Here is a 16,238-nt window from a genome sequence, read left to right as displayed (position 1 = left end):
ATTCAAAGTAGGTAATGAAAAATCCCAACTGAATACTAACTGAAATATTAATAAGCTTAAGCCTCTCAACGTCTCTCCTAGTGAACAAAAATGCTGCCTTTTGCCTAATATGTGCATTTTTAGAAGATAAAGTAACTTAAAAGAAATAACCTCACTACAGTCACTACAGTTCACTAATATATTAAATCATTTTATCCTTCCCAAATTACATTATAAAATTCATGACACAGGTGTTCAAATTTCATCAGTGAATATACTGTATTACTAACGATAAAATGAGAATATATACACTGAGGTAAGATACATAGTTTAGAAACAAGCAACTAACTCCTAATAAGAAAAGCTACTAATATTTGAAATGAACAAGAAGGAAGTTTATATTCTCTTTTGCCATAAACAATTTTTAAGAATAATATTTATTTATAACACATCCACTTTCAAAAAAGATTTGGGGCAGCTTAAAATAACTGTAGCTCCATAACATTTTCATAAATCACAGCCCATTTCAGTGTAAAGGTCTTAGAAATAAAAATGTAAAAACCATTAAGCACATTATTATAAGACTGACCAATAATAAAACTTGGTAGGCTTAATATATTGCCTAGAAAATAAAACAGATTACAACTACATTAAAAAAACTACTCATACAAATCGAACAACCCAGAAATATAAATCAAGTAAATCCAATGATTAAAAATTAGAAGAACAATAATTACAATAAAATAGACTTGTTCTATATAAAGCAAAAGCTTATTTAAAATATCAAGAAAACAGATGATGGCAAGGTAAGGGAGGAAGTTGTTTTTAAACAACTTTAAAAACAATAAAGAAGATACAAAACAATAAGATAACATTTATAAACCATAATCTGGTGAAAATTTAAAGGACTGATAACATCCTGGGTTGATAAAGTGCAACAAAGAAGATAAAGATATACCTTTATTATCATGTGGGTAGAAATACTAACTGGCAAAACGCTTTCCAGAAAGCAATCTGCTAATATTCAATAAGATTTAAAAAGTAATCCTTGGACCAGCAATTTTACTTACAGAAATTTACTGAATAGAAATACTTATACTATATATAAAAATAAGTGTACCATATGGGATATTCACTATAGTCATGTATAAGAACAAAAAATGTATAAATCATCTAATATTCACTGAGAGTAGTAGATAAAGTAGTATATGATCATATTATAAAATACCACACAATCACTAAAAATAATGAAGTTAACATGTTTATACTCATGGAAAGATCTTCAAGACTTACTACAAAAAAAAAAAAGAGAGAAACTATGGAACAAAATATATAGCAAGAAAAATTTTAAAATTATATCTATATATTTGTACTTATAAAGAGATAGGAAATAGATGATAAGGAACAAATCTAACCTTGAGCTGGTTTACTCTAATGAAGGAATAATGGATGGAAATAGTTAAATGGATCTTTAAGATTTTCTTTCTATACAGTTCCATTAAGCTTGAAACTCTAAAATAATTTAAAGTTTTGTTTGTGTAATGAAAAAGTTTTAACTATTGCATGAGATAATACATTATACAATGTTAGACAAAACAGGACATCTATAACTAATGAAACTCTATCACTATGAAGGTTATCTTCATAATTAGGATCATAACATTTTAGTGACAAAATGGCTTTGAGATAATTTGCTTATAATTTCCCATTTTACACAAGGTAAAATTGAGGCCCAAAAAGTGAGGTTTGGATTATAGTCAAGTGCAAAATATTTAAAAGGAAAATATACAGGGTGGAAGGCAAGATGACCTACTAGATGCAACCAGGTGGAACAACTCCCACTGAGGGGCCAAGAAGACTGGCGAGCCCTAACATCTTCAGAGGGAAAGCACCAAGAGTGACACAGGGAAGACACAGAGGCTGGGTTGAAGGAGGAGAAAGCTGGGAACCCTATCCAGAGCTATTGCACACTTGGACTTGTTCCTGGGCCTCAATGGCTTCAGGGACTAGGTGAATTGAACTGGCAAGATGCAACCTTTTCTTGCCACAGGCCTCTGGAACCCAGGCAGGAAAAGACCCCTCAACCACCACAGACACTTAAGTTGGCAGGCAGAGGGGCTTAGAGAAGTGGTAGGGGCAGCAAGCCAGCTGATGTGGAGCCCAGGGGGGTTGGTATCGGAGTATGTGCAGCAGAGCTGGCCGGGGATGGCTATTCCCCTAGGCTCAACGTGCTCCCACTGGAGACTTTAGCTCTAAGTGAACTGTTTGTCCTGAACTCTGCAGGGCAGTCTTGCCCATTAGACTAGCTGTTTTAACCTGAGCACCCCTTGATCTGCTGGTATCTCTGGAAGCCCCAATCTGGCCACGCCTGCTTGCAGGGCAGCCGCAGGTGCCCAGGGGACCTGCATTGGCAGACTGTGCCTGACTGGCAGAGAGCTCCAGCAGAGCTGTCTCCACAGCCATGCACCAGCCCAAGCACTCCCTCCCCACACTCCAGCTTCCCCACGATCCACAGCAACTCCACACATCTTTGCGGTGCATGTATGCATGGCCAGCTTTTGCTTTCCTTGCCCTACCAGCATGTGAAAGTGCAGTCTGCCCAACCTCCCACCACCCACCGCCATTGCAAAAAGAGCCCTGGCAGACAGAGAACCAGCTGGCCCCACCCCCATCAGTGGCTGACTTTTGCACTAAGATTGCCACTGGAGTGGAACTAAGTGCAGATAAGAGAGGATTCTCCCCAGACCTGAGTGACCACTCCTGCTTACAGGGGCACAGAGAAGGCACCCACCTTCACCCACAGGGGCCCTGCCCTGGAGCCAACACCACCTGCAGTGTGATCATGCAGTCACCAGCAGGGGCTTCCCACGCCCTCTCCACAGCTGCACTGCCTCCCTCACCTTGGTTAATGCAAGCAGAAAGGTAGGCACTCTGGTACCATTTAGTACCCTGACACAGCTGCTGCTACCACTGCTGCTGGGACATGCAAACAGGGATGAATCCCACTGTAACGGCACTATGAAACCCTTTGGCTAACACCGCCTATCCAAGGGTAGCGACCAGCGGTCACAGAGCACCTTGCCCCTCCCACCCCACCCACCCCGAATGCCCTATGTGTGGATTCCTAACCACAGTGGATTCCTAACCCCAAGGAGCCAGAGATCAAAGTTGGGGCCCAATACGAGTCCCCAAGAGTTAGGCCACACAGTCCAGGATATGGGAGATGAGCGCTGGCCCACTAAAATCTTCCAGAAACAAAAGCAGTTAACTAAATCCACCTTAAACCTCAAACATTCAATGTCATTAAATAGAATAAAAGGAAAAACAAAAGAAACATCGAAAGGTGAGCAACCTCAGAAACTGAAGATAGATAGGCCCAAAAAGATGAGAAAGAACCAGCCCAAGAAACCTGAAAGCTCAAAACGCCAGAGTGCCTTCTTTCCTCCAAACAACCGCATAACCTTTCCAGCAAGCAACCACATTGACATGGGTGAAACGACAGAAATAGAATTCATAATATGGATAAAGAAGATAATAGAATTCAAAATAAAGATCACTGAGCTACAGGAATACATTAAAAGGCAATCCAAGGAAGCTAAAAATCATGATAAAACAATGCAGGGACTGACAGACAACCTAGTCAGTATAGAGAAGAATGTAACTGATCTGATACAGCTGAAAAACTTACTACAAGAATTTTATAATGCAATCTCACGTATTAATGGCAGAATAGACAAAGTGGAGGAAAGAATCTCAGAGCTTGAAGACTTTTTTTTCTGTTTTTAAAAATTTTATTTTAAGTTCTGGGATACTTGTGCTGAACGTGCAGGTGTATTATATAGGTATACATGTGCCATGGTGGTTTGCTACACCGATCGACCCATCATCTAGGTTTTAAGCCCTATCTGCATTAGGTATTTGTCCTAATGTTTCACTCACTTTTTACCCCACGCCCCAACAGGCTCCAGTGTGTGATGTTCCCCTCCCTGTGTCCATGTGTTCTCATTGTTCAACTCCTACCTACATATGAGAATATGTGGTGTTTGGTTTTCTGTTCCTGTGTTAGTTTGCTGAGAATGAGGGTTTCCAGCTTCATCCATGTCCCTGCAAAGGACATGAATTCATCCTTTTTTTTGTATCCTGAGACTTTGCTGAAGTAGCTTATTAGCTTAAGGAGCTTTTGAGCTGAGACGATGGGGTTTTCTAAATATACAATCATGTCATCTCCAAACAGAGACAATTTGACTTTCTCTCTTCCTATTTGAATATGCTTTATTTCTTTCTCTTGCCTCTTTGCCCAAGCCAGAACTTCCAGTACTATGTTGAATAGGAGTTGTGAGAGAGGGCATCCTTGTCTTGTGCCAGTTTTCAAAGGGAATGCTTCCAGCTTTTGCCCATTCAGTATGATACTGATATTGATTCACATTCAGTATGATATTGGCTGTGGGTTTGTCATAAATAGTTCTTATTATTTTGAGATACATTTCATCAATACATAGTTTATGGAGTTTTCAGCATGAAGGTGTGTTGAATTTTATGGGAGGCCTTTTCTGCATCTATTGAGATAATCATGTGGTTTTTGTCATTGATCCTGTTTATGTCATGGATTACGTTTATTGATTTGCATATATTGAACCAGCCTTGCATCCCAGGGATGAAGCCAACTTGACTGTAGTGGATAAGCTTTTTGATGTGCTGCTGGATTCAGTTTGCCAATATTTTATTAAGGATTTTTGAATCAATGTTCATCAGCAATACTGGCCTGAAATTTTCTTTTTTGGTTGTGTCTCTGCCAGGTTTTGGTATCATGATGATCCTGGTCTCATAAAATGAGTTAGGTAGGGGTCCCTCTTTTTCTATTGCATGGAATAGTTTCAGAAGGAATGGTACCAACTCCTCTTTGTACCTCTGGAAGAATTTGGCTGTGAATCCACCTGACCCTGGGCTTTTTTTGGTTGGTAGGCTATTAATTACTGCCTGCCTAATTTCAGAACCTGTTATCGGTCTATTCAGGGATTCGATCTCTGCCTGGTTTAGGCTTGGGAGGAATTTATCCATTTCTTCCAGATTTTTTAGTTTATTTGTGTAGAGGTGTTTACAGTATTCTCTGATGGTAGTTTGTATTTCTGTGGATCAGTGGTGATATTCCCTTTATCATTTTTTATTGCACCTATTTGATTCTTCTCTCTTTTCTTTTTTATTAGTCTTGCTAGTGGTCTATTTTGTTGATCTTTTCATAAAACAAGTTCCTGGATTCATTGACTTTTTGGAGAGTTTTTCGTGTCTCTATCTCCTTCAGTTCTGCTCTGATAGCTGTTTCTTGTCTTCTACTAGCTTTTGAATGTGTTTGCTCTTGCTTCTCTAGTTCTTTTAATTGTGACGTTAGCGGGTCGATTTTAGATCTTTCCCACTTTCTCCTGTGGGCATTTAGTGCTATAACTTTCCCTCTAAACACTACTTTAGCTGTGTACCAGAGATTCTGGTACGTTGTGTCTTTGTTCTTATTGGTTTCAAAGAACTTATTTATTTCTGCCTTAATTTTGCTATTTACCCACTAGGCATTCTGGAGCAGGTTGTTCAGTTTCCATGTAGTTGTGCAGTTTTGAGTGAGTTTCTCAATCCTTAGTTCTAATTTGAGTGCACTGTGTTGTGACACACTATTTGTTATGATTTCTGTTATTTTCCATTTACTGAGGAGTGTTTTACTTCCAATTATGTGGTCAATTTTAGAATAAGTGTGATGTGGTACTGAGAAAAATGTATATTCTGTTGATTTGGAGTGGAGAGTTCTGTAGATGGCGTGGAGTTAGGTCTGCTTGGTCCAGAGCTGAGTTCAACTCCTGAATATCCTTGTTAATTTTCTGTCTCATTGATCTTTCTAATATCGACAGTGGGGTGTTAAACTCTCCCACTATTATTGTGTGGGAGTCTAAGTCTCTTTGTAAGTCTCTAAGAACTTGCTTTATGAATCTGGGTGCTTCTGTACTGGGTGCATATATATTTAGCATAGTTAGCTCTTCTTGTTGCATTGATCCCTTTACCATATGCAATCCTCTTGTCTTTTTTGATCTTTGTTAATTTAAAGTCTATTTTATCAGAGACTAGGATTGCAATCCCTGCTTTTTTTTTTTTTTTTTTTTTTTTTTTTTTTTGCTTTCCATTTGCTTGGTAAATATTCCTCCATCCCTTTATGTTGGGCCTATGTGTATCTTTGCACGTGAGATGGATCTCCTGAATACAGCACTCCGATGGGTGTTGCCTCTATCCTATTTGCCAGTCTGTGTCTTTTAATTGGGGCATTTAGCTCATTTACATTTAAGGTTAATATTGTTATGTGTGAATTTGATCCTGTCACTATGATGCTAACTGGTTATTTTGCCCATTAGTTGATGCAGTTTCTTCATAGTGTTGATGGTCTTTACAATTTGGTATGTTTTTGCAGTAGCTGGTACTGATTTTTCCTTTCCATATTTAGTGCTTCCTTCAGGAGCTCTTGTAAGGCAAGCCTGGTGGTGACAAAATTTCTCAGCATTTGCTTGTCTGTAAAATATCTTATTTCTCCTTCACTTATGAAGCTTACTTTGGCTAGCTATGAAATTCTGGTTTGAAAATTCTTTTCTTTAAGAATGTTGAATATTGGCCCCCACTCTCTTCTGGCTTGTAGGGTTTCTGAAGAGAGATCCACTGTTAGTCTGATGGGTTTCCCTTTGTGGGTAACCTAACCTTTCTCTCTGGCTGCTCTTAACATTTTTTCCTTCATTTCAACCTTGGTGAATCTGATGATTATGTGTCTTGGGGTTGCTCTTCTTGAGGAATATCTTTGTGATGCTCTCTGTACTTCCTGAATTTGAATGTTAGCCTGTTTTGCTAGGTTGGGGAAGTTCTCCTGGATAATATCCTGAGAAGTATTTTTTCTAACTTGGTTCCATTCTCCCTGTCACTTTCAGGTACACCAATCAAACGCAGATTTAGTCTTTTCAAATAGTGCCATAATTTTTGGAGGCTTTATTTGTTCCTTTTCATTCTTTTTTCTCTAATCTTGTCTTCGTGCTTTATTTCATTAAGTTGATCTTCAATCTCTGATATCCTTTCTTCCGCTTAATCAATTTAGCTATTGATACTTGTGTATGCTTCATGAAGTTCTTGTGCTATGTTTTTCAGCTCCATCAGGTCATTTATGTTCTTCTCTAAACTGGTTATTCTAGTTAGCAATTCCTCTAAACTTTTTTCAAGGTTCTCGGCTTCCTTGCATTGGGTTAGAACATGCTCCTTTAGCTCGGAGGAGTCTGTTATTATCCACCTTCTGAAGCCTACTTCTGTCAATTCGTCAGACTCATTCTGTCCAGTTTTGTTCCCTTGCTGGCAAGTAGTTGTGATCCTTTGGAGAAAAAGAGGCATTCTGGTTTTTGCAATTTTCAGCCTTTTTGCGCTAGTTTTTCCTCATCTTCGTGGATTTATCTACCTTTAGTGTTTGATCTTGGTGACCTTTGGATGGGTTTTTGTGTAGATGTCCTTTTTGTTGATGTTGATGCTATTCCTTTCTGTTTGTTAGTTTTCCTTCTAACAGTCAAGTCCCTCTGCTGCAGGTCTCCTGGACTTTGCAGGAGGTCCACTCCTGACCCTGTTTGCCTGGGTATCACCAGCAGAAGCGGCAGAACAGCAAAGATTGCTGCCTCTCCTTTCCTCTGGAAGCTTCGTCCTAGAGGGGCCCCTGCCAGATACCAGCTGGAGTGCTCCTGTATGAGATGTCTGTCGACCCCTGCTGGGAGGCGTCTTCTAGTCAGGAGGCACGGGGGTCAGGGACCCACTTGAGAAGATAGTCTGTCCCTTAGCAGAGCTCAAGCGTGGTGTTAGGAGATCCGCTGCTCTCTTCAGAGCCAGCAGGCAGGAACCTTTAAGTTGGCTGATGTTGCATTCACAGCCGCCCCTTCCCCCAGGTGCTCTGTCCCAGGGAGATGGGAGTTTTATCTACAAGCTCCTGACTGGAGGTATTGCCTTTCTTTCAGAGATGCCCTGCCCAGACAGCTTCTGAAGGATTTAGTCTGTATCTCAAATAAAGATCCTCAACAAAATCACAAAAATTACTATCCTGTTCTAAAAATATATTAACTGTATATTTTTCAACACTTTCTAAGAAGCCTATATAATTGAACCATAATAATTCTCTCTCTCAATTAATTGCTTTTACAAAGCTCTTCTTCAACATTATGTCTTAAGCTATACCCAAAGATTGCTATTTAAAAAAAAAAAAAAAATCCTGGCCGGGTGTGGCAGTTCATATCTGTAATCCCAGCACTTTGGGAGGCTGAGGAGGGCAGATCACATGAGGCCAGGAGTTCAAGACATGGTCTCGAACTGACCAACATGGTGAATCCCTTTCTCTTCTAAAAATACAAAAGTTAGCCAGGCATGGTTGGTGCATGCCAGTAGTTCCAGCTACTTGGGAGGCTGACGCAGGAGAATGGCTTGAACCCATGAGGCAGAGCTGGCAGTGAGCCAAGACTTCGCCACTGTACTCCAACCTGGGCAACAGAGAGAGACTCTGTCTCAAAAAAAACAAAACAACAACAACAACAACAAAAATTCTAAGTAAAAAAAGGCCTCTGTGTTTTCTAATATCTAAAATCTCTAAAATACTGTCCGATGTGTGTTCTCTTCTGGAACACACGTAATATGAAAACTTCTGTAAAAAACTTCTTTCATAACTCAGGCTCAAACACTAGTTTACTTCCTAATGCTAACAATGCAAAATAATTTTGTTCCTCAACCCCAGAGACATTGGACAATGTCCACAGACATTTTTTATTCTCACAATTGATGGGAGGGAGTGCTGGAAGGCAAAGATGCTGCTAAACATCCTAAAATGCACAGAACAACATCCCACACAACAAAGAATTATGTAGCCCAAAATGTCAGTTGCTGAGGATGAGAAAGTCTAGCTATATAATGAGCTACATAATCCACTGTCATTATCTCTTCTGGTGACCACTGGAATGTTTAGAACTAAGTCAGCTAACCCAGTGTTTGCTCTCCCCTCTTCATTTGTCACTTTTTTCCCCACTACAACCAAGAATGCTATAAGACATTCCAGTTAAATTTTCTGGAAAAATACGAGAAATACCATTTTTAATACCTTTCCAGTAGGGAAAGAATTATACTATAACTATAAATATTATGTTAAATCACAGAACAAGTAGCATTTTATATTTGAAAAATATGATGCTTCTTACCTTAAATAGACAACGACATATATATTCATATACCATATGTTTTAATGAGCTGATAAGTGACTGGATTCTCTGTTCTGTATTTTCAGAATCCTGTAGATTACAATTGGAAATTCTTAGAAAATTTATAAACATTTAAAAAGTACTTCTATAAATTGTTCCTCCAGATTCATAGCTGATTCTGAAATAAGTATCTTTTACCATCAAATTCAAGGGACTAAACAAGTGCTTTAAACTTGTACACTAATATAATATAAAAAAAAACATACCTTTAATGTATAGAGTTAAAGCTTTCAACAAATGAAAATTACAATCAATTCCCAATAATGCAACGTAAGTTGAATTTTACCATATCACTTTGATTCCTATTGGCATTAAAAATACTATCTACATCAATCTAGGTTAAGGCCATTTTAATTTTTTGTATTGTAATTATCAATCCAACCCTAAAACAATATGACAAGAATACCTTATAAAGAATTTTCTCATTCTCAATATGGGAACCTCAATGATCTTAAATCATGGGCTGCAGGATGAATAAGGATGAACAATAACTTTGAAATTGATGCTGTAAAAACTCACATACAATTTTAGTTTTTGATCTGATATAATAATTCCATTTTGCAAGATTGTAATAATTGAAAAACATGTTATTAGTGTCTATTTCCTTTGATTAAGGAAAAATTGTTTGGTATAGAAATGCAGGAAGGGAAGGTTGTTCAACCTGTCCTTTTCCCTTAGTGTGATGTAAGTTTTATATCTCAGAGAGCATTTGGAGAATACATGTCTTGCAAAGATCAATTCTGGTCTAATAATTGGACTAAATATGCTTGCATCCTTATGATTTATAAATTAATACCAAGAAAAAACCTAGTAAAACAATTTTAATGGCTTAGAAAAATACATCCAGGATCAGCAGAGAAATGTGTGAAGTTGGTTTAAAGAAAGCATTATGAACTGGAACTCAGATGCATTAATCCTAGGCTTCTAGCCTTGTAGTAGTATGTTCTAACCAAGACAACTAATCATTACTTTAGATAGCAAATACTTGTATTCATTTCACTATATGTTAACAAAGATCACATGTGAAACTGAGACTTGGAATTCCTAAAAGTCACTCTATAATAAGACACAGTACTGTACCTACAAGATCCAGTAGATTTTCTAAACAACAGAAAGAAAGTTTTGTACTCTACATAGATTTGTGACTGCTTCAGCCAATACAATACAGCAGAAATGACACAGACCTAAGGCTGTGTTTTAAAAGGCTATTCAGTTTTAGCCTTATTCACTGAAATACACAGTTAGTGCCCTGAGCTAAAAAATAAGAAGTCCATCCATCTACTCAGTTCTGGTAAAAAGCCAAGCCTCCTGCAGAGGTGCTGCAGTTGGCAGTCCTGTCATCAAGTCCTCCCACCCACAGCATCAGACGGGCAAGTGAAGCACCTGCCTTAGCCCCTCAATTCTCAAGTCCTCCCCGCTGAGGTCCTAGACATTGTGGAACAAACAAAGTCATCCCTGCTGAGTCCTGACTACATTTCCAACAGAATCAATAAGCATAAGAAAATGGTTTTAACCAGCCGAGTTTGGGATTAATACGATACTCAACAGAAATAAATAGAACAATGTGCATATATAGGAGGTGGTTAAATAAAGTACGGTATAGCCTCACCATCTCTTAAAAACATTAAGTTTATATTCACTGATAGGAAAGTTGTCCATAATACACTAATACACTTTTAAAAGCACAGTATTGTATCTTTTAGTTAAAACAATTTGTTACCCTTTAATACATCCTTGTCTCCATTAGAATACATGCTTGATAAGGCAGTGGACACTTGTATCCCCATTATCTGGAAAGTTATGGCCTTAAACAACAGGACATATAATAAAATGTTAAATGTTTTTTCCCCAGGTAATGATATTATGGGGATAATTCTTATTTTTATACCTTTCAGAATCACTGGGTTTTAAAAATGATTATTACTTATTCATTTACACTCAGAACATAAACTGTTTTCATTAAAAAGACTGTCACATTGGGACACCTTGTTAACAATATAAAAAGAAATTAAGTAACTAAATTCTTTATATAGCTTAAAAGTGTTACATGTGGTCTTTTGGAACATAATTCTATGAAAGTTTGCTTAATAATTTTTATTAAGTACTCTCCCTAGTAAAGTGATCCCTGTAATTCAATGTCAGGTACAGGGTAACCAACAGCTTACCTGTTTGTTTTGTAGAGCTCGTTGGAAAAGTCGGAGAAAAGCAGCCAAACTAAAACGGTACATGTTATTAATTTTGGACAAATCAGAAATAATGAAGTACATCTTGCTGGCACTCTCAGCAAGGGGGAGATATGCATCCCGTTCCTATGGATCAAGAGATCAGTAGGGGATAGGGTGGAAACACCTTAGAATTAGTGCTTTACTGCCACCTAAAGACTACAATGCACATATCTACCCAAGTAAAAAAAAAAAAAAAAAAACCTTACTTTTCCATAAACATAAAACAAATGAAGATAATGAATCATGGTTTCTAACTAAAAAAGATAGCAAAATCTAGTTTTTCTTCTTCATTTTTATAAAACTGCAGACAACATATGTCTTAGTCTATTAAGGCTACCTATAACAAAACACACTAAATTGGTTCTGCTTTTATATAACAGAAATTGATTTCGCCCAGTTCTGGAAGCTGGGAAGTCCAAGATCAAGGTGCCAACAGATTTGGTGTCTGTTGAGAGCTTGTTTCCTGGTTCACAGAAAGAACTGCTTCTTGCTGTGTTCTCACTTGCCGGAAGGGGCTAACAAACTTCCTCGGCCCTCTTTTATAAGGTTACTAATCCCACTCATGAGCGCTCTGCCCTTATGACCTAGTCACCTTCTAAAACCTCCACCTCTTAATACTATTACACTGGGGATTAGATTTCCACATATGAATTTTGGGGGTGATGAGGACACACAGATATTCAGACTGTAGCAATATATTTTAAATACCTTTCTACCTGTCAGTTGACAGAGCTAGAAGGGGTCCACAGATTGGTCTTAATGAGGACCAAGAGCACTAGTATTAGGGGAAAGTGGGTAAGATGACAGTGGTAAATATTTGTGATCAGAGAATAGATGATCCAGTTTTACATTTCTAAAGAGAATCAGTTAAGGTAACACAAGACAGAACAACACTATAAGGCTATCTCTGACGTGGAGAAAAGTTCGAACTGAGTATAGGATTGGTGACAATAAGAACACTGATGGAACTAGAGGTAGAGAAGACGACTCTAACAGGTGTCCACATTAGGATAATAAAGTACCCAGCACTGTTCATTGTAAGCATGAAAAGAGCCAATAACTATAGCTTAGCGCTTATAACCCTTTTAATTAGTATATGTAACTTGCCTTAACTTAAGAAAAGTTCCAAGAATAGCAAAGATATTCTGTAATACTCATTTTCAATATACTCATTTCCAATTTCAGTACAAAATTGCAGCTCTATCTTAGATCTAACATTATGCCAGAAATCAGTAGAAGACATCAGGGTATATTGACAAACAGTCCTTATCCTCAATGTGCCAACATCTGAATTCTCTCTCTACAATAACTAGAATCAAACCCAATGTTCTGATGTTTTCGAATAGCTCTTTTTAACATCATCTTTCCCCTGAGGACCTGATTCCACATTTTCCATCATATTAACCTAAATGTTCAAGAAAACATAATGCAAAATTACAAAGAAGGAAATAATTACTTGATCAAGGGAAATTTGGAGTTTGTAAGATTCTTTAAGTGACTCTTGAATAAGTGCACTGCTTGCTTTTGTCTGATTCAAAGACTCAATCAAATCCTTATTTTCCAAAATATTGCCTTGAGATGTGGCAAGTGTCTGTAGGGAAAGTTAACAACATGAACATCATTATACATATAAAAATAACCAATTAAAGCAAGCCCATATTAACTGTCATTCATTTGATGTTTATGGCAACTTACATTATTTTAGAAGAATTTCAACATTTTATAGCCCTCTTAAAGTTTTTTTCTATTTTTATTATAGCCTTCTCATATTAAATGAATTAATAAATTATTTTATGAAACTATATCATTATCAAACATAGCAAGGTATTAATTTTGTCAATTTAAAAATAAAAACTACTTAAAGTTACAGATTTAGTCATAATTTCTTGCTTTTAATGCTTCTTGAAATTATGAGCATATAATTAAATAATAAAACAATACAAATTAGTTAAAAATTGCTTGTCTTAAACATTGCTCATTAAGATCTTGTATTCCAAAAGATAACTCCCGTTATTGTTAGAATTTTGACTGTAAGATATACACTAATATGCCTTTGGAAAAAAAATATCTGAAGATACTATTAATTTTCCTAAATGCTACTATTTGTATTCATTTAAAAAAGTAATATGAAAAAATAACCTAAATAGCTAGACTTTTACCTCTAGAAGAGATTCTTCGAGCTTTGCTAGCTGTATTTTCTTATCTTCTTCCTGTTGTAATAGTTTTGTTTTCTGTTCTTCTAAATCAGGTTTCTCATGCTGAATGGTTAAAGCTAAAAGCTTGGGAAAACAAAAAGACAAGGTACTTCTAGCAATAAGGTTTACAACAAAATAAAAACTTCCTGCAAACAGGCCTTGTGTTTGACAGACTATTACAAATATGATACTATGTTATCTCATTTCATTCTTTCTAATTAAATATGAGATACCTTCAACAATTACATTTGATGAAAAAGAGACAAAACAAATAGTTAAGCTGATGAGCAAAATATTAACTACTGTAGAAAAGCTGTAAGAAAGTACATTACTTAACATATCAATATGTAATATTTAGTTTTAAATTAAATATACTAAATTATGAGAGCTAGTTTTTTTTAATAGTAAGTATTCACATTAACAAAAAGGGCTGGGCACAGTGGCTTACACCTGTAATCCCAGCACTTTGGGAGGCCGAGGTGGGCGAATTACAAGGTGAGGAGTTCCAGACCAGCCTGGCTAACATGGTGAAATGCCATCTCTACTAAAAATGCAAAAATTTAGCCAGGCGTGGTGGTGGGCGCCTGTAATCCCAGCTACTTGGGAGGCTGAGGCAGGAGAATAGCTTAAACTCGGGAAGCAGAAGTTACAGTGAGCCAAGATCGCGCCATTGCACTCCAGCCTGGGCAACAGTGCCAGACTCCGTCTCAAAAAAATAAAAATAAAATAAACAAATAAAAAGATAAAAGACTATGTCATCAAAACCACAATGAGATACCACTTCACTCCCACTAGAATGACTACAATTAAAAAGATACATAACAACCAGAGTTGGCAAGGATATGGAAAAACAGGAACCCTCCTACATTACTGGTGGGAAAGTAAACAATGCGGCCACTTTGGAAAGATTTGTTTGTTTCTCAAATTGCCAAAAATAAAGTTACCATAAGACCCAGCAATTCCACTAAAAAAAACATTGAATTGTACATTTTAAATCAGCAAATTGTATGGTATGTACATTGTATCTGTTAAAGCTGTTATCTGTGAAGCCGTTGAAAAATGCTGTCAAATTGTTAACTCTGAACACTAAAATAGAGAAAAACATTGGTATAAAATATATAATTCAAAATCTGCTGTAAAAACATCTTCATTTAGTTCTTGCTCAAGTAAGACCTATATAGCTCCTTTTTGCAACTACTGTGGAGATCTTTTAGATAGAAGGAGCAATTCTGTCAATTAATTCTGCCAAGTTGTGATTGTCACATTGTTTTATTTAAAAGAAGCATCAAGTCAATCAAAAGATATTGTTCATAAAAATATACTTGATGAGTCATATGTATACAAAGAAATATTTTGAAAGAACAATTTAAAAAATTACAATCAAGTAAAAATTGCAGCAAGTATGTATGCCATCATATAAATCAAAAAGATGAAAAAATCTACTATTGTTAGATGAGTAAAAAATAGGATGATACTCCAAAAGTCAACTGGCATTATATATTTAAAGAGGAAAAATGAGTTAGGAAACATGTAAGTATGGACATGAAAAATCATTTTGAAATTTATGTAATAATTCTAAATTGTAATGAGCCATATGAAGATAAATTGACTTCAAAGATGCCATGTGTTCTAATGGTTAAAAAAAATGCTGGCTCAGGAATCAAAGACTGTTAACTAGCTAAACAAGTCAATTAGCTACACTTTTCACAATTAAATTTCAGTTTTCAAACCAAAAATATAATGCAGATGATCTTAATCTCTATGATCCATCAATCTCTCAAATTCTACCATATATAACAGAAATAAACTTCAAAATTAGAGTTATATTAAAAGAAGCAACAATTTGACATTAACATTAAATGTACAGGTCCAATACATATGACAAATGAAATAAGCCAGAATGCTTCACTCCAACATACAAGTATATTTTCAAAATCATAAATTTAAATACTAATTAGTCTAACAAAATAGCTTTTCACCCAAAATGTCTAATAAGTATATAAAAGCTCCTAAAGAGTCCACGGTAAATTTTTATTATCTGTGTATACCTGCCCTCGTAATCCACTTCTTGTTGTAGTAAAGTTAACCTCAGTAACAATGGAAGCTGCATCCGGTGGAATAAAAGGATTTGGGTTTCTTGTTGACAAAAAGAGGCGGAATTCTTCATTGTAGTCAATAATTTTGTCACCTATTTGTACCACATAACGTGGTCCTATTTTTAAAAAAATAACACAATTACTTGGTCTGAATCTTCTGTATTTTGCTACACAATATTTGAAAATATAATTTTTAAGTACTTCTAAATACAGGCTTTTCAACAGAGTCTAAGACAGTAAAAGTTGGGCTACCTGAGATACTGTTAGCAGAATGTTCTATTAATCAGCACTTATGCAAGCAATGATAAATAATATTCACTAAGAAGATCCTGGGATACTGAAGCACCCAAGGAATATCTATCCACATCCAGTATGGTTTTAACATTAATATGTTTCATATTCCAAATTTCTCTGAAATAGCTGATTATAGATGACAAAAACAGAAATCCTCAA

The 16,238-nt window shown here is 36.4% G+C and overlaps 1 protein-coding gene across 4 annotated transcripts in view; it reads right to left on the bottom strand.

The window, feature by feature from the left end:
• LOC105493700 (dynein cytoplasmic 2 heavy chain 1) overlaps positions 1–16,238 on the bottom strand; it is a 361,100-nt gene that overhangs the window by 205,916 nt on the left and 138,946 nt on the right. For all 4 annotated transcript variants that reach the window (XR_011611022.1, XM_011761557.3, XM_011761558.3 and 1 more), the window contains 5 exons: positions 15,738–15,901; positions 13,654–13,773; positions 12,951–13,085; positions 11,435–11,578; positions 9,210–9,299 (listed from right to left, as the gene is read on the bottom strand). Coding sequence is in view for 3 of the 4 variants with exons in the window: in XM_011761557.3 (XP_011759859.2) it covers positions 9,210–9,299; positions 11,435–11,578; positions 12,951–13,085; positions 13,654–13,773; positions 15,738–15,901 (653 nt within the window). In the remaining variant the exon portion in view is untranslated. The remainder of the gene's footprint in view (positions 1–9,209; positions 9,300–11,434; positions 11,579–12,950; positions 13,086–13,653; positions 13,774–15,737; positions 15,902–16,238) is intronic.

Source organism: Macaca nemestrina, chromosome 12 (genome assembly GCF_043159975.1).
Source record: "Macaca nemestrina isolate mMacNem1 chromosome 12, mMacNem.hap1, whole genome shotgun sequence".
NCBI classification, from domain to species: domain Eukaryota; kingdom Metazoa; phylum Chordata; class Mammalia; order Primates; family Cercopithecidae; genus Macaca; species Macaca nemestrina.
Note: the sequence above shows the minus strand (reverse complement) of the source record. Positions and strands in the feature narration are given on the sequence as shown.